Consider the following 16,291-nt stretch of genomic DNA (forward strand, 5'->3'; position numbering starts at 1 on the left):
AACAAATAGCAAAGACTCTTTACCCTTAAGTAGAAGTGGAAAAAGGGAAGAGAGGAAACCACTGCAAGCAATGTGCACTCTCTCATTCTGCCTTTTTTCTTCCCTTTTTTCCTTCTTTTTAAATATTTAGTTGTATTAACTAGTTCTTTGCCAGTTAAACATTCTCATTGCAACTGCAGAATCTACTGTGTGTGGCACTTGCATTCTGCCAGGGAGCCCTTGCTGTCTGTAATACCCATTTCACACAGTGAACCAGCCCTGAAGGGCAGCTTTGTCGAGCCCACATCCTTCCCTGCTGTGTCAGCAACAGGGGACACAGCGAAGACCCCTGTATCCACTGCACCAGTGAGAGACCCAGTATTCATCCTTCCAAGCAGCAGATGGGGGTCTCCTCAGTGCCTGGATCTACCTCTTAGCATGAAAACAGCTGGGACATGCTGTGGGTCACCACTAGCTTTTTCCATCTTGTATGAGTTGTTCTGCTTTGTATAAGCAAGAAAGCTTCAATTCTCGTGGGCAAGGCAAGCACCTTCTCTTGTAGGAATATTGTAATTGGAGGTATGACTCTGTAAGTCATCTTACCTCACTCGTAGGAACAGTAGTTGCTCAGCATATATTTGTTGAGGCTCTCCTTGGATGGACAGACGAGAATGAAAGGAAGAACAGTAACAAAAATGTCACATTGCAGTGTCTGTTCATTGTGTAATGCAGCTACAAAGGCATCATATTCACATTCTTATTTGACTCAGTGAATAATAAATAATAATCAAATTATATGAAGATAACAATGCAGAAATATTAGCTCATGGAATTATTCCTTAATCTTAGAACAGTCTTTCATCTTTCAGTATTTTAAATTTGTACTCTTTTTTTTATCCCATTCCTCTTGAACAGTGCTAGTGTGACTGTTTATGTATATATGTTATGGTTGTTTATGTAGTACACTTCTTTCAGAAGGGATTTTTTATACAATAAAGTAATTCATTAGACTTACATACTAATATAAACAAAACAGTGTAAAGTTGCAGTATAACAAACTAACAATCAGCATTAGCCAGACCTTTCATTTATCAGTGAGATGCATGGAAGTCCAAGACCAGCCTAAGCCACAAGCAGTCCAAGTAATATATACCATCCCTCGCACATGGCTTTTTTGGCTCTCCACCCCTGCAATTGGTGTGGATGGGTTGCACCACAGAAATTGCTTCGTTTTTCTTTTTCCCCAGGAAATATGTAAGGCAATTTAGCTATCTTTCCCAGGATATGCAGGTCTCACAAATCTGCAATTTGTCACGAAACCGGCAAAGTGTGCAGCTGGTATGAGGACCAGAGGAAAAGGTGTCTTACAGGTACTCTCCTTCAGCTCAACAGGCAAAGAACTCTCTGTGAACCTAAACCTCATCAGATGTGCTGATAATCCACAAGCATACCCATACAATGCTTCAGAACAACAGGGTTTTTGCAGTGCTGATTTTGGTTGGTTGTTACTTGAGAACTGCCCATTGCTGGGACAAAAAGCCTCTAAAGGCTCGATTTTATCTCTTTGTTTTTTCAACAGTTGTTTGTGTAACAACAATTTTGCATAAACTTTTGCATAAACAAAAATTATGATTTTTAATATAAAAAAAAATAAGAAAAGGTGGACCTGTGGTTTAAATAAGGTTTGAAGGCCAAGTTCTGCTTGTACTGCTTGTTCAAACATGCTCCTTGAGCTACATGTATAACCTCCCTATCCCACTTTCCTCAATACTAAAATGAGGATGATCCAAACTAATGGAAACTTTTGGAGGCTTGATATAAATATTTCCAAACTGATCTGAGATTCTCATATGGTGGATTGACTGGCTTTTGGATAATTTTTTTTCAGCTGATAAGAATGTATTCATTACTACAATATCTTCCTGTTTTTCATGGAGAAAATGGGATGGAATTGACTTCTTCTCCTAATTTTCAACACTTAAAAGCATGCAATTTTGCAGCACTTCCGGTACTCAGAAGCATGTCCCTGTTTTTTAGGTTGTGCTGTGGACGGTCATCCAATCCCGAACATCACCTGGCTTTACTCTGGCGAGCCTCTCAGTCTGCAGCACCACCTCCTGGCAGCGGGCCGAATTCTTCAGATACTCAACGTCAGTGATGCTCCTGATGGTGAATTCAGTTGCCTTGCTCAGAATGAAGCTGGCTCACTCACACAAAAAACGTCCCTAGCTATACAAGGTAACTTTCCAGCTTCAGTCCAACTGCCCTGTGAAGCTCTTGCCATGACCTTCCCTGCTTTGAATTTTTCATCCTGGATTTTTTCTCCCTGAAGGCAGGACTGTCATGCATAGCAGGAAATAGATGTTTTGATGTTTTACTGGCATGGATATAGATTTGCAGGACTACCAGGTACCTTACAGTATCTTAGGTTTTACTTTACCAAAATGACACCTGACGTTTCTGGCCTGCTGAGCATAAAACACACCTTACTGATTCAAGCTATACTTATGCTTATTGAGTCTTGGCAATTTTCTTGTCCAGAAATTCAAGACACAGGTGTCATAGTTTGAACTCCTAAAATTAGAAGCCCCTCTGTTAATCTGCTAAAGTCAATAATGTTTCACGGTCTCTTCTTGCTTGAAAATCCTTCACTTGTAAAAATACTGCAACTGTTATATTTACCCTAGAAATACACTGAAGGTGATAAAGCCACCCAACAGAGCAGTGTGGATGGGTTGGAATGGAATATATATACAGCTTTCAATGCTCCAGTACTCAGGGATGGAGTGGAGAAGGATTTAACTTTTCCTTAAATTTTGCCATGAAATTTTAATTGTGTTGCAACTCTCCCATTCATCTTCAGGATGGATGATCTGTATGATCTACCTAGTGAGAAACATGCTGCTATAAGATCATAAAATTGTAGATGCTGCTGGTAACTGCAGTTAACCACATCTTCACTAAATCACACCCCTTTAAAAATACAGATGCAATTTCCTGCATCATTGGCATCTGGCTTCACTAAACTGCTCTACCATGTCATTCCATGCCTGATGCTTCTAAGCACCAAAAAATTGGGTTTGTTATGCCAAAGATGGTCACTGGATTACATCAAGTGAAATCACATTCCTTCTTTGTCCATTGCCTGGTGCCTTGTAGGTGTAGGTGGCTTCCCTTCACATGAGACACCAAGTCCAAATATTTTATCCTGGAGAATATCTCTGACTCTTTCTTTTCTAAGGGTGTCCTGCTGTCAGGTTTTTAGTGTTAACTTGTCTCTTCCACAATTTTTGGCAGAATACCGGTGGTCAGCGGACAAGCTGATGGCTTGTTCGGCTTCCTGTGGCCACAAAGGGGTGCAGCTGCCCCAGCTGAGATGCTTACTGGATGGGGCCGAAGTCAACATTTCCCACTGCAAAGAGAAGCCCAAGCCAGCCCTGCGGCCCATTGAATGCAACAGGAGAGACTGCCCTTCACGGTTCGTCTGTCCCATGTTAAAATGTCATACATGCTTTTAAGATGTGCTTGAAGAATTCTTTGCACTGGACATCATGCCATTGCAGCCTCTGCAGCCTCTCTGGTGCTGTCAGGAAAAAAGTCATGGCTAAAAGGGAATTTATGAATGCTTAACCTAGACAGTGGGGAATTTGTAGCAAGATTTGTGGAAAACATTGACAGTACACAGTTGAAAGAGAGTTTACTCCTTCAGTAATTAGGTTAGAAAATAATAGAGAGGCTATTGCCTGCTTTTTATTAGCAAAGTTCACAGCTGGAGTTGTCTTGGGTGTTTCCTGCCTCACCCTATGTTGGATATAAATATCACGCCTGTTCTGAGCTCTCTACATATGGGAGTTTAGACATCCAAGAACTGTAGGGTCATATCTTTTTTATGTTCCACATGGCTTCATACCAGTTTATCCCAACAATATAACAGACAAGAAGCTATGTTTAGCAGCTATTTTGGGGTTTTATTCTGAGTTCCTGTGTTGCCTGAACATCAATATGGACTGGACTGCAGCTGCAAAGAATTCCCACAGCAAGAGTGGAAATGTCTTTTGTAAAATGGGCACATCCCATTGGATGTAGTGGGCATGAAGAGGGGTCAGACTGAGTTCTGCCTCCTTTTGGAGATTGCTAGCTTGTGGTTTCCTTTGGATTGAAACTCTGCCACTGTAATCCCCTGTTTTTCAGTTACTGTTAAACACAATGGAGCCAGAACAGCTTGAAAGACTTCTGACTACACTTAGGTCTTCCTCTGCTCCTCTCTCCTCATGCAAAACACTTTCCTTCTTTGACATCCTTTGGTGCAAAAAAGAATACATCCTGAGTCCAGAGAGTCAGTGTAGTGTTATACTTCCTCTGTGTTAAAAATGTTCTGCTTCTGCAATTCCATGGCTCCTTGGCTGAGATGTGTAAAGATGCTTTTCCATATTTTTCTGGGTTTTTACTTCCTCCTCTCCCTTATTTCCACTGTGGACATGGTGCATTTCAGTATACAAGCCCTTGAAAGTAGTCAGGATCTCAAGAGAAATTTAGTACAACTTCTATCACTCAACAGGGATTGGGACTTGTATTAAAAAATTGTCCAAGCTGAAGCAAGGAGAGGTGCTGAGCAACCTGATGAGAAGTAAGTGGTCAGATTTACCACTTTTGCTGTGTTTTGGGTATATGACAAGGTTCTGTTTAATTACTTTGTAAAATATATTCCTACCCCTCTTTGCAGGCAAATGTTTTCTGAGTTGGCAGCTGAGTCATAAGAAGGAAACCAAAAGAGATTTGATGAAATACGAAACATGCTCGTTAGCAGCGGTTTCCCTTGGTGATGGCAGTAAATTCTGTGGGCATGGTTTATGTCTTTTTATACCTTCCCTGAACTATAACACAACCCACAATCCTCCCTCAGCTTCTGAGAAACTGCTGAGATGTAAGCTTGGAAATAAAAGTTGATTAAAATGCAGAGAAGAGCTTTTACAGGGGGTGTGGAAACTTCAGATTCAACCTCACCAAACTGCATGAAAAAAGTAGCAGTGGTTTTGTTTTCTGTGTTGGGAGAGTGTTTGTTTATATACTTGTTTCTGTGACCACGGGAGTTAATCACCTACAGAAGACTGTGGAATAGAGGTGGATGCCTCTCCATGGGACTGGAGAATGCCTAATGCCTATTTTTAAACTAATCATAAACACTGATGGTGAGGGACATGATAGGCACTATTTTCCTCCCAATAACACACAAATCCTGCCAAGTATCCTGAACCTTAATGAAGCAAACTGCTGACTTGGCCATAAAACTCTTCAGGAAACTAGTAATCAATTGCATCCTTCCTGTTCCTACCTACCTCTTTCCCAAAGCTGACTGTAAGAGTGGTTCACTTACTGGTCCTTAAAGAGAAAAAATGTGTTGTCCATCTTGGTAAGAGTTTGGACCTGGACTATTATTTTCTGTTGTTACAGGCTTTTCACTAGTTAGACTGGATTTTTTAAACCCCAGCACATAGGGGTCCAGAGCCTCAGCCCAGCTGGTGAATGCATCCTCTGAGCTCAAGAGGAAAGCATAAAGGTGTCCTTTGTCCCTGGCCTGACTATGCAGTGGCCCCAGCCCTGAGCAGCCTTCAGGCCTAGCTGTAAGGGGCATAACAGAGCAAGCAGACACCAGCAGGACCCAGCGGGCTTTTGGCTATTCTGTCAGCAGCAAGTTCAAAGTGGCCTGTGAGCTACTCCAGCAACTTTACAGAGATAGGTTTCCCTACTAAGGGGTGTAAATGGGCTAGTCATTGTTGGCATTGTGACTGCAGCCTGTGACCAAGGCCCTCGTGGCACAGTGGTGTAAGAGCGGTCATGCCCAACCCCTATGCCTGGGCTAGAAATATTTACTAAGCCTTTAAAAACAGCCTAAATTAATTCTGGGCCCAAAGAGCCTTGAAAAATATAATTTAATGAAAAATGTGCTCTTTTCTCAGCTTTTATCCTCTGAGCAGTTTTCAGTGACTACTGTGGGAGGCTGAGGCACTCAGCACCTTCCAGAATCACACCCTAAGTGAACCAAGCTATTGTTGCCTTTCTTTGGTCCAATACATGAAGACTTGTTAACACCAGTGATCCCGCAGTTGGTGGCACATACCTGCTCCCTGACCTGTTCACCTTTCTCTCACAGATGGATGGTAACATCATGGTCTCCTTGCACACAGAGCTGTGGTGGAGGTATCCAGATGCGGCGAGTAACGTGTCAGCGCCTGACAGCGAAAGGCAGCTCTGTCCCAATGTCAAATGAGGCTTGTGCCCAGGTGTCCAAGCGCCCTATGGACACACAGAACTGTAACAGGCAGCCCTGCGCTGAATGGGTGGCCTCGTCCTGGGGCCAGGTAAGGAACAAGCCAGCAGTCCAAGTACAGCCTCATAGTGTGGGCTGGAAAAAAGTGACAGAAAATGAGTGAAGTGATTTTGTACCTTAGTATCTTTAGGTTATGGTCTGCAGGCTTTTGAAGAGGCAGCTAATTTGCTCAGCTCTTTTCAACTCCATTTTTGATGCACCACATGCTTGGTGTATATCTGTAGCTTCCCACAATCCCTAGAAATGCTACTTGTGAACAGGACTTTTACTTCAGACCCTTGTATCATCCTCAGTGGAAAGGTCTGCAGCTCCTCTTTATAATGACAGGTGACACATTTGGGAAATATCCTTCTCCAAGTCTTAATTCCCCTTACTACCAAGTGAGTGCGTTTCAGTTTTGCCTGGCAGGAGTCAGGACTGATGCTTGTGATAGGTTTGCAGTGGTGGGGCTGTACAATAACCCAGTTTTACAAAGTTGGTGATTTTGCCTGAGAATGCCAAAAAGTGGGAACTTTCTTGATTTGCTTCATGACAAAAAGCAGAATGAAGGACTAAAAGCATTTTCAGACTAGTTCATGCTGTTTTGCAGATCTTCAAATTCTCTCCTTGCAGCTTCATACAATGATCAGATGTTTAAAAGATTCACTCCATAAATACCAAATGTTCCAAGTGTTTAGAGTTAAATCACTTTATTGTGGGAATCCACAGAAGAGTTTTGTCTTTGTCTGTCTGTGATCTATGAGATTTCCTGAAAAGACACTGGTCAATATATAGTCAGTTATAACCTGGGACTAGTCATTACTATGTGCTTTTCTCCCTTTTCTCTACACTCCAGTTTGACTGAGCCATATGTGAAGGTTGATGAGTCCATTACAGTCCACACTTAGGGGTAGAAACTGACAGATTATCCCAAAGATCTCCAGAGTAGTGATTCACATGGGGGTATAGCATTCCAGGGTGAATGAGAGACAGGGTTAAAACCACAGAAGTCTGTTTTGCTAGAGGTTAAAGCCAGATACCATACTACTGTAACATCACATTTGATGAAATAAACATTTTCAAAGGGAAAAAGAAAAAGCAGTTTGACAAAACCAAAGTAGTCATACATCTAATTGAAATGATGAGTCAGGTAGAGATATAGAAGAGAGGCTTCTTACCATGCAAGAAGAGGCTAAGAAAATAATTACCAAGAGTAACAACTATCAGTCTTGACATATAGTGAGCTATCATAAAATATTTTGCCTCCTTTTCTAATTAGCATGTGGTAAGTCAGTTTGAAAACAATGGCAAATGCTATCTCATTGTATTAGAGGTTAGACTACTATGATAATTAATAACCACATGCATTCTTTATTTGCTTGAGTACTTTGAACTGTATCGGGTTTTTTTATGATGGTAGTAAAAATTGTCTTCAGCTACTAGAACTTGTTATTGTTCACTACTTGAAAACAACTTCATTTAACTCTTGCCTGTGTATTTTGGAAATTTCTCTCATGAAAGGTGATTGAGTTGTTGTATTACATTTATGAGTAAAGCTTGGAATTATCTTTTATATGAAAGAAACAAATTTTCACTCCCTGTGGAATTCCAGGTAAGGACTGGATTATCCTTGCAAAAAGCCAGTTACCTCATCCTTTTTTTGTAGATCATTATGAGATAAATTGTTCCCCGTGACATCATGCTCGAGGGTAGGGAGGCTCTGCAGAGAGACCTGGACAGGCTGGAGCGATGGGCTAAGGCCAACTGGAGGAGTTTCACTAAGGCCAAATGGCGGGTGCTGCACTTGGGCCACAACAACCCCCAGCAGCGCTACAGGCTTGGGGAGCAGTGGCTGGAGAGCTGCCAGTCAGAGAGGGACCTGGGGGTGTTGATTGACAGCCGGCTGAACATGAGCCAGCAGTGTGCCCAGGTGGCCAAGAAGGCCAATGGCATCCTGGCTTGTATCAGCAATAGCATGGCCAGCAGGGACAGGGAAGTGATCTTACCCCTGTACTCAGCACTGGTGAGGCTGCACCTCGATTTCTGTGTTCAGTTTTGGGCCCCTCACTACAAAAAGGACATTGAATGACTCGAGCGTGTCCAGAGAAGGGCAACAAAGCTGGTGAAGGGTCTGGAGCACATGTCGTACGAGGAGTGACTGAGGGAACTGGGGTTGTTTAGTCTGGAGAAGAGGAGGCTGAGGGGAGACCTCATCGCCCTCTACAGCTACCTGAAAGGAGGTTGCAGAGAGCTGGGTATGAGTCTCTTTAACCAAGTAACAAGCGATAGGACAAGAGGGAATGGCCTCAAGTTGCGCCAGGGAAGGTTTAGACTGGATACTAGGAAGTATTTCTTTACAGAACAGGTAGTTAGGCGTTGGAATGGGCTGCCCGGGGAGGTGGTGGAGTCCCCATCCCTGGAGGTGTTTAAGAGTCGGGTTGACATAGCGCTGAGGGATATGGTGTAGTTGAGAACTGTCAGTGTGAGGTTAATGGTTGGAGTAGATGATCTTCAAGGTCTTTTCCAACCTAGATGATTCTGAGATTCTGTGATCATACTCAGCTGACACAACCAAAGAGATCTGAATTAATTTGTTAGGCCTAACGTCTGTGCATTATAATATAATATTTCTTCTACCTAGCCTAAAAAAACCATCAATTCCCACATGATTCTATACAACTCAGTGTCCAGCCAGAAGACTGTTATCTAACTACAGTTTGGGACAAATCATTAGCTCAGTGAAGCAGTGGATCAGTGACCTTCTCAGTAATATGGTGTATCAAGTCCCTTTTGTCCAGATGTAGTGACCAACTTTCCCAGCTCATAGAGAAAATAAACAGACTATCTACTCTACCCCCACCTCTAGAATGAATTCCTCTCCTTCTTTTAATGTTAGTGGCATTTTGGTCTCCACTATGTAATCTCATCATGTTTTAAAACTAGTGACTCAGGCTTGCCGGTGATGAGGACTGCTAGCCCCAGCCGTTATCACAGAAGTGCTCCACATACTCCAACAAACGAAATTTCCATTTACCTTGCTCAATGAGGGGTTGACTTGATTGGCAGCAACTGGAAACCTGGCAGTCACTGCTTCTCTCCACCAGTGGCCAGGGAAGGAAGAAACAGCAGCGGGCAGGGAATAGTATGTGAAGAGTGCATGCTAGTGTGAAACAGGGCTCCTACTGATGGGGGGGTTTGGAGGGGGCAGAAGTATTGGTCAGCAGCCCTCCCCTGGCAAAAATTCCTCCCTCACACTAAGGTCCCTTTCTTCTACCCTCAGTCTGTTCTTGAATATAATTTCCAGATACTTAGAAAAACAGTTTCCTAACAGTTGATATAATTTTAAAAGAACACAAATACATGCTTCGTACCTATAGCTAATTATGATTTAATCAAAGGAGAGGATTAGAGGAGTTAAAAGAGTAAGCATGTGACTGATAAGCTTGAATAGGTTAGGATAAACTCACTATCGGAGCAAGCTTGCAGATCTGCTGTGTTCATCATGCTTGCTGCTTTTGTTTATTGTCTTGCAATGCTTTTAAATTATTAAATGAAGTGGAATATGTTCTTGGTTATTTACTATTTGCCCATAAAATGTGTTAGTACAAGCTGCAAAATGCACAGTAAAAGGAATGAATTGAGAATTCCTGAATGGATCATACATTCTTGGCTAATGACATGAGAGCATTTTATTTGCCCTAACAGATATATTTAAGATTGAACTATTGAAGAGGACAGATAATGAATCTACAGAACAGATGTAGAAATACAGTTTTAATGCTGCTGGAGGAGACTGAGGTAGGGCAGAAGATGAGTGTGCTCAGCCTTCAAAGCCCGCAGAGCTGCAGGAAGTGCTCAACAGCTCAACAGTCACTGCATGGCAGTATGGACTTTATTTCACCAGCAGTCTTATAAAAGGGAAACATGTCCTGCCTTTTACCTCCCTTAAGTGATTTTTCTGTGTTCACAGTGTAACGGGCCTTGCATTGGACCACGACTGGCTGTACAGCACAGACAAGTATTTTGCCAGACCAAAGATGGGACTTCTGTGTCATCTGATCAATGCAGTGTCTTACCAAGGTAGGACAGGAATCTCTTATGTCTGAAACCACTACCCTTTGCAGAGATGTTGAATGGACTAGTGACTTAACTGGCAACTTCAAGGTTTCCCCTGTGTAACAAAGAGGTTATGCTGCAACCCATAGTTACGTGGTACAGATCTCACCACTCTTAAACCCAGGCTTCAGTATATGTTCCTATGAGCCCCAGAAAAAAACATTAGTTGGTCAACAACTGGAAAGTCTTCTAGGCATGCCAAATCCTGACCGTCAGTCTCCTTCTCCTTAAGCTGTCAGTCTCCTTCTCTCTTACTCAAACACAAGCTCTAACTGGGGGAAAAAAAGACTCCACAGCTTTGCTTTCCTGCAGATAAACTTCACTGTCTACATTGTAAAGTCATATCTACTTTACATGAGGCTTAAGTATGTAAATCATGCCTGGTTATGACGGAAAATTAATATAATTGGTTCTTTGGCTCCCCCTCATGTATTTTCATTATCTGTGTGACAAAGAGGTGGGAATGAAGTGTGCCTCTGCATCTTCTGTGAGACTACGTTGAAGTGAATAGGAGGTTTTCAGAGAAACAGTTTTGTTCCCACTGGGTGTAAAGCCACAAAAAAGTTACAAAGCCCTGCTAGGTCTTACTGGTCACCACTTCATTCATTGCATCTTTTCAGTGGACCTCTGGTTTGGCACTTCATGGAGAGGACATTTCGGCCAAATCCTCAAATAGTTCAAAAAGTCATTTAGCTCCAGTAGCATTATACCAGTGTGCACCCAGTGAGGGTCTGGTCCTTGAGTTCAGTTACAGACTGCTTTTCAATGCACTGAAGTTACCCCCACTTGCACCCGTTGAAGACCTGACCCATACAGTGCTCTGAGCGAATTATGTTTGGGATATGCAAGGCTTGCTGTTCCTGAAGCTTGCATGACACCTGGAATGGTGTGCGCTTGCTCCCTGGGCAGCATGGTGACAAGTCACCCCTCCCTCCTTCCTGCCCACAGGCCGTTGAGCACCCAGAACTGCTGGACCGACGTCTGCGGCGTGCACTGGAGGGTCAGCCTGTGGACCGTCTGCACAGCTACATGCGGAAACTATGGCTTCCAGTCCCGGCGCGTGGACTGCGTGCATGTCCGCACCAACAAGCCCATGCTGGAGCATCACTGCTCCTGGAGGCCGCGGCCAGTGAACTGGCAGCGCTGCAACATCACTCCCTGTGAAAATGGTACTTTGCTGGGAGGAGGGGAGGCAGTGTGGCATGGGGGGAGGAAAGAAGGCAGAGTCATATCTCAGAAATGCAGCACTGGACCTTGCAGCTGGGCATCCTGGGGAACCTCCAGCTTGAACTTGTGCAAAACACAGTGTCCAAAACTCAGCACCCCAGTGGGGAATGGTGCCCATTGTGGTTTGTTGGTGATAGTGTTAGCACTGGGATTGCTGTCCCCTTGCTAATAGCTTGTGAAATAGCTGATGCAGTCTTAACTTTCCACTAAAGACAGAAAGAAAAACACAAATCACAGACTGCTGACTATAGATAAAATACACAGAATCACAGAATCACAGAACCATCTAGGTTGGAAAAGACCTTGAAGATCGTCTAGTCCAACCTTTAACCTAGCATTGGCAGTTTCCAACTACACCATATCCCTCAGCGCTATGTCAACCCGACTCTTAAACACCTCCAGGGATGGGGACTCCACCACCTCCCTGGGCAGCCCATCCCAACACCTAACAACCCGTTCTGTAAAGAAATACTTCCTAATATCCAGTCTAAACCTTCCCTGGAGCAACTTGAGGCCATTCCCTCTTGTCTTATCACTCATTACTTGGTTAAAGAGGCTCATCCCCAGCTCTCTGCAACCTCCTTTCAGGCAGTTGTAGAGGGCAGTGAGTTCTCCCCTTAGCCTCCTTTTCTCCAGACTAAACAACCCCAGTTCCCTCAGCCGCTCCTCGTACATGTGCTCCAGACCCTTCACCAGCTTCATTGCCCTTCTCTGGACACACTCGAGTGATTCAATGTCCTTTTTGTAGTGAGAGGCCCAAAACTGAACACAGGAATCGAGGTGCGGCCTCACCAGTGCTGAGTACAGGCATAAGATCCTTTCCCTGTCCCTGCTGGCCACGCTATTGCTGATACAAGCCAGGATATCATTGGCCTTCTTGGCCACCTGGGCACACTGCTGGCTCATGTTCAGCCGGCTGTCAATCAACACCCCCAGGTCCCTCTCTGACTGGCAGCTCTCCAGCCACTCCTCCTCAAGCCTGTAGCGCTGCTGGGGGTTGTTGTGGCCCAAGTGCAGCACCCGGCATTTGACCTTATTGAAACTCCTCCAGTTGGCCTTAGCCCATCGCTCCAGTCTGTCCAGATCTCTCTGCAGAGCCTCCCTACCCTCGAGCAGATCAACACTCCCACCCAACTTGGTGTCATCTGCAAACTTACTGAGGGTGCACTCGATCCCCTCGTCTAGATCATCAATAAAGATGTTAAACAGGAGTGGCCCCAAAACCGAGCCCTGGGGGACACCACTCGTGACCGGCCACCAACTGGATTTAACTCCATTCACCACAACTCTTGGGGCCCGGCCATCCAGCCAGTTTTTTACCCAGCAAATACAGTAAGTCTAAATCCAGTGGAGGCTGCTTGCTTTCAGGTGACAAGCAACTAATTGGGCCTGCCAAAGGACTAGAAAAGCTGGAAATATTTAAAACAAAGCAAAACAAAAAAAGAAGATATGATAATGCTTCTTTGGAAACAATGCCCCACTATGGCAATATCCGCTTGGGAAACACGAGGCAGCGCAAGTTTAATTCACTATCCTTTCATTTTCTCTGGCTCCCACACTTGCTGATTTTGATGGGCATGCAAGCTGGTTTCTGTTCAATCATTGCAGAAGCAGCAGCAGAACCCACCTGTGATTGCCTACAGTCACACTAGCTCCAATGCTCACTCTCACTAGAGGCAAAGCTGACTCCATAGGTCCAAACCCGTGAGCTGAGTTTGGGGTGCCCTAATGAAGTGGAAAGGCTGAGGGAAATTACAGGTGCCAAGCAAGACCTTTATTGTCACTCCAGCCTCTTCCTGCTAAATAGAAATATCCCACATCTAGACAACAGTGGAATTATTTAGCATAAACATTACTGGAGAGGGCTGTACAACTGACCTGAGATAAGCACTCTTTCCAGCCTTAGCATGAAAAGTGGGACTCCCTCAGGCAACACCACATCTAAGGTCTTGCAGGGATACTGGACAGTTTTCCAACCTGGAGCTTAAAAGCAGGAGGCTGCAGGCCTCAAAAACTGTCCAAATGATACCAGGACCTAAGTCCTAGAGGAGTTCAAACATCTTCACCCTAGGCTGTGTTCTGCAACACATGTGTGAAAAACACAACACCCAGTCAGCTGGGGTGACATTCCCACACACTGTCTCTTCAAATGCAAAAGACTGGCCAAAGTGCTTCTGAGTTACTCTGCTAAAGTAAGTTTCCAGTTTTATTTACTACTTCAGTTTAACAATGGTTATGAAACTCCTAGAGCCTCCCTAAAATGTTGGTAGATGACAAACTGACAGTGTTGGAGCAGCCTCAGAAGCCCTCTCCCAGGCTCTGAAAGCAAAGGCTGTCCACCACATTCTTCTTTGAGCCTTCAGCTGCTTGAAGTCCATGCTGGGTCTCTGCAGAAACTCAAACTCATGCTCATAGTGAGACATCCTAATACAAAGCTATCATGGTCCCCCTCTTGGCCATCCCAGGAAATGTCCTCAGGTAAGAAATCCTTCTTCCATTGCTTCATCACCATTTCTCTTTTTTGTTTCCCCTTCGGCAGTGGAGTGCAGAGACACTACAAGATACTGTGAGAAAGTGAAGCAGCTCAAACTCTGCCAGCTCACCCAGTTCAAGTCACGCTGCTGTGGGACTTGTGGAAAAGCTTGAAGAGAAAAGCAATGAAAACGGAGGAACAAGGGGATCACAGCCTTTGCTTCACTGAGGCAAGGACTTTTGCAGAAAATATAAAAGGAATTCTTTTTTTTTCATTTTATTTATTTATTTCCCTTTAAAAAAAAGAAATTCTTTTACCAAATCATCGTTGTAAAGGGACTTGACAAGTTTTCCCTTCTATGAATCTGGGAGACAGAATGCAGCAAAACAAGATCATGAGGGTAGACTACAATGACGCCCAATGCCACCAGCAATGGGCCCGAGAGGAGTGGGACTGCCCCATAATCCATGTACATGCCTGGGAATACACCAACAGACAAATGGGGAAGTGGATCAGAGTAAAAACCTATCATCACATTGGACCACCACAATATGAAACAAAGAGCTTGACAGGTCAGGGGGCACTGGAGGGGGGGGAAAAAAGTTAAATTAAACATTCAGCTGTGCAGTATACAGATACTTCATCTAGCTTAGACTACTTTGAGAATATAACCATATGATTTTGCTTTATAAACCTATTAGTAACACTCAAGATTGGTTTCCTTTTTTTTTCTTTCTAAACCCCTCTGTCCTTCTTACACCAGGCCTTCAAATTATTTCAGTAGGAGATCCTTGTGATCTTAGAGGATCTGGTGTCTGGGGAAGTTAAGCAATAGTGTAGTAACATGAGTGAGCCTAAAACACACCTTAAAATGTTCCCAGGTTGTGCTTGTGAGGGAGGATTGGGGGTAGGAGGATTGCCCTCAGCACAGAGGTGAGGTGATGATAATTATTATCCAGGAGAAAAAGAGAAAGTGTGATCTGCTATTGACAGACTGTAGTACAAACCTGCCAATGATGTCCTGTTGTGGGCACAGGCAGGACAGACAGAAAATGTCTGTTAGTAAGAGGAGCTACTTCACATACTGCATCCTATTAACACTTATTTGGAAAAGAGAGTGAGTACAGTTCCCAGAGTTCCTGTGCTCTCAGACCTGGGGTTTTGGAAAGGAACTTGAGAAATTGGGTTTTCCTGTCCTGCTAAGGTGAAATTTCTCTCTCCTGGCAGCCTTTTGGACAAGTAGTAGATAAGAGCTGTATTCTGATTTCTTGTGGTTACTCCTACTCAGTAGAAACAGAATGGATTAATCATCAATTAGTGGACTAATGCCAACAATTTTTAATAAACTTGCTCCTCCAGCTGCCTCCCACAACAAAACAGTTGCTATAAAGCAGCACATTTTTAAGCCCTTGTATAACACCCTGAAGATCTAAAAAGTGAGGCTCAAACATCACACCCACAGCACGGCTTTGAATGCTGTCTGTGAGTCTTTCCCACTGGCCAGATGCAGTGGTTATTCAGCCACTGAAGTGCTTTATCCCTTTAGATCCTGGGCACTCTTTGCTCTGCTCAGAATAGGGCCCTAAAATTAGAGGAGCTCTGCAGAGTAGGGGTTTGAGCATTGTGAAACTTTAAAGGCGAGCTATCTGGATTGGAGGCTTTGGTTCAAGACCATCTCTAAATTAAAGACTTGACTGTGCTTCTCCCAGTGGGGCTTATGCCTTGTGGTATGTTAATGAAATGCTGTTCAAGTACAGCTGTGTTACAGCTTCCATGACACGTCGATTTTTCAGAAGAACTGGGAGTCCACTTTTGAGGTCAGTGCCAGGTTCACGACATTAAACTGTCTTGAGTTAGTTCAAAACACATCTGGCAGTGAACACTCTTACTACAAATGGGTCTTCAAGAAATAGCGTTGCTAAGCATCAGTGTAACGTTTTATTTAAAAAAAGAAGAATGTCTTTCTATGTATGTAAATGTATATCTTTCTGTATATTTATTAGGATTTCCTGTATAAAAAGTGCAATATTAGTAATTGTACATTATTTTGTCCAGATAAAACTATTTTGGGTTTTTTTTAAATCTCCCCAGAATTTTGTTCCTCTAAAATCAACAGTAATAGTGTATTTCTCTTAATTTTAATAGCACTTGCATTTAATTGGGGATCTGCTTCACTGTGCTCAGAGTGC

The 16,291-nt window shown here is 43.6% G+C and overlaps 1 protein-coding gene across 1 annotated transcript in view; it reads left to right on the forward strand.

The window, feature by feature from the left end:
* ADAMTSL1 (ADAMTS like 1) overlaps positions 1 to 14,275 on the forward strand; it is a 215,776-nt gene extending 201,501 nt beyond the window's left edge. The window contains exons 24-29 of the mRNA XM_074812177.1: positions 2,017 to 2,217; positions 3,277 to 3,457; positions 6,131 to 6,338; positions 10,257 to 10,366; positions 11,351 to 11,571; positions 14,169 to 14,275. Of these exons, the coding sequence (XP_074668278.1) occupies positions 2,017 to 2,217; positions 3,277 to 3,457; positions 6,131 to 6,338; positions 10,257 to 10,366; positions 11,351 to 11,571; positions 14,169 to 14,275 (1,028 nt within the window). The remainder of the gene's footprint in view (positions 1 to 2,016; positions 2,218 to 3,276; positions 3,458 to 6,130; positions 6,339 to 10,256; positions 10,367 to 11,350; positions 11,572 to 14,168) is intronic.
* The last annotated feature ends 2,016 nt before the right edge of the window (positions 14,276 to 16,291 follow it).

This window comes from Strix aluco, chromosome Z (genome assembly GCF_031877795.1).
Source record: "Strix aluco isolate bStrAlu1 chromosome Z, bStrAlu1.hap1, whole genome shotgun sequence".
NCBI lineage: Eukaryota > Metazoa > Chordata > Aves > Strigiformes > Strigidae > Strix > Strix aluco.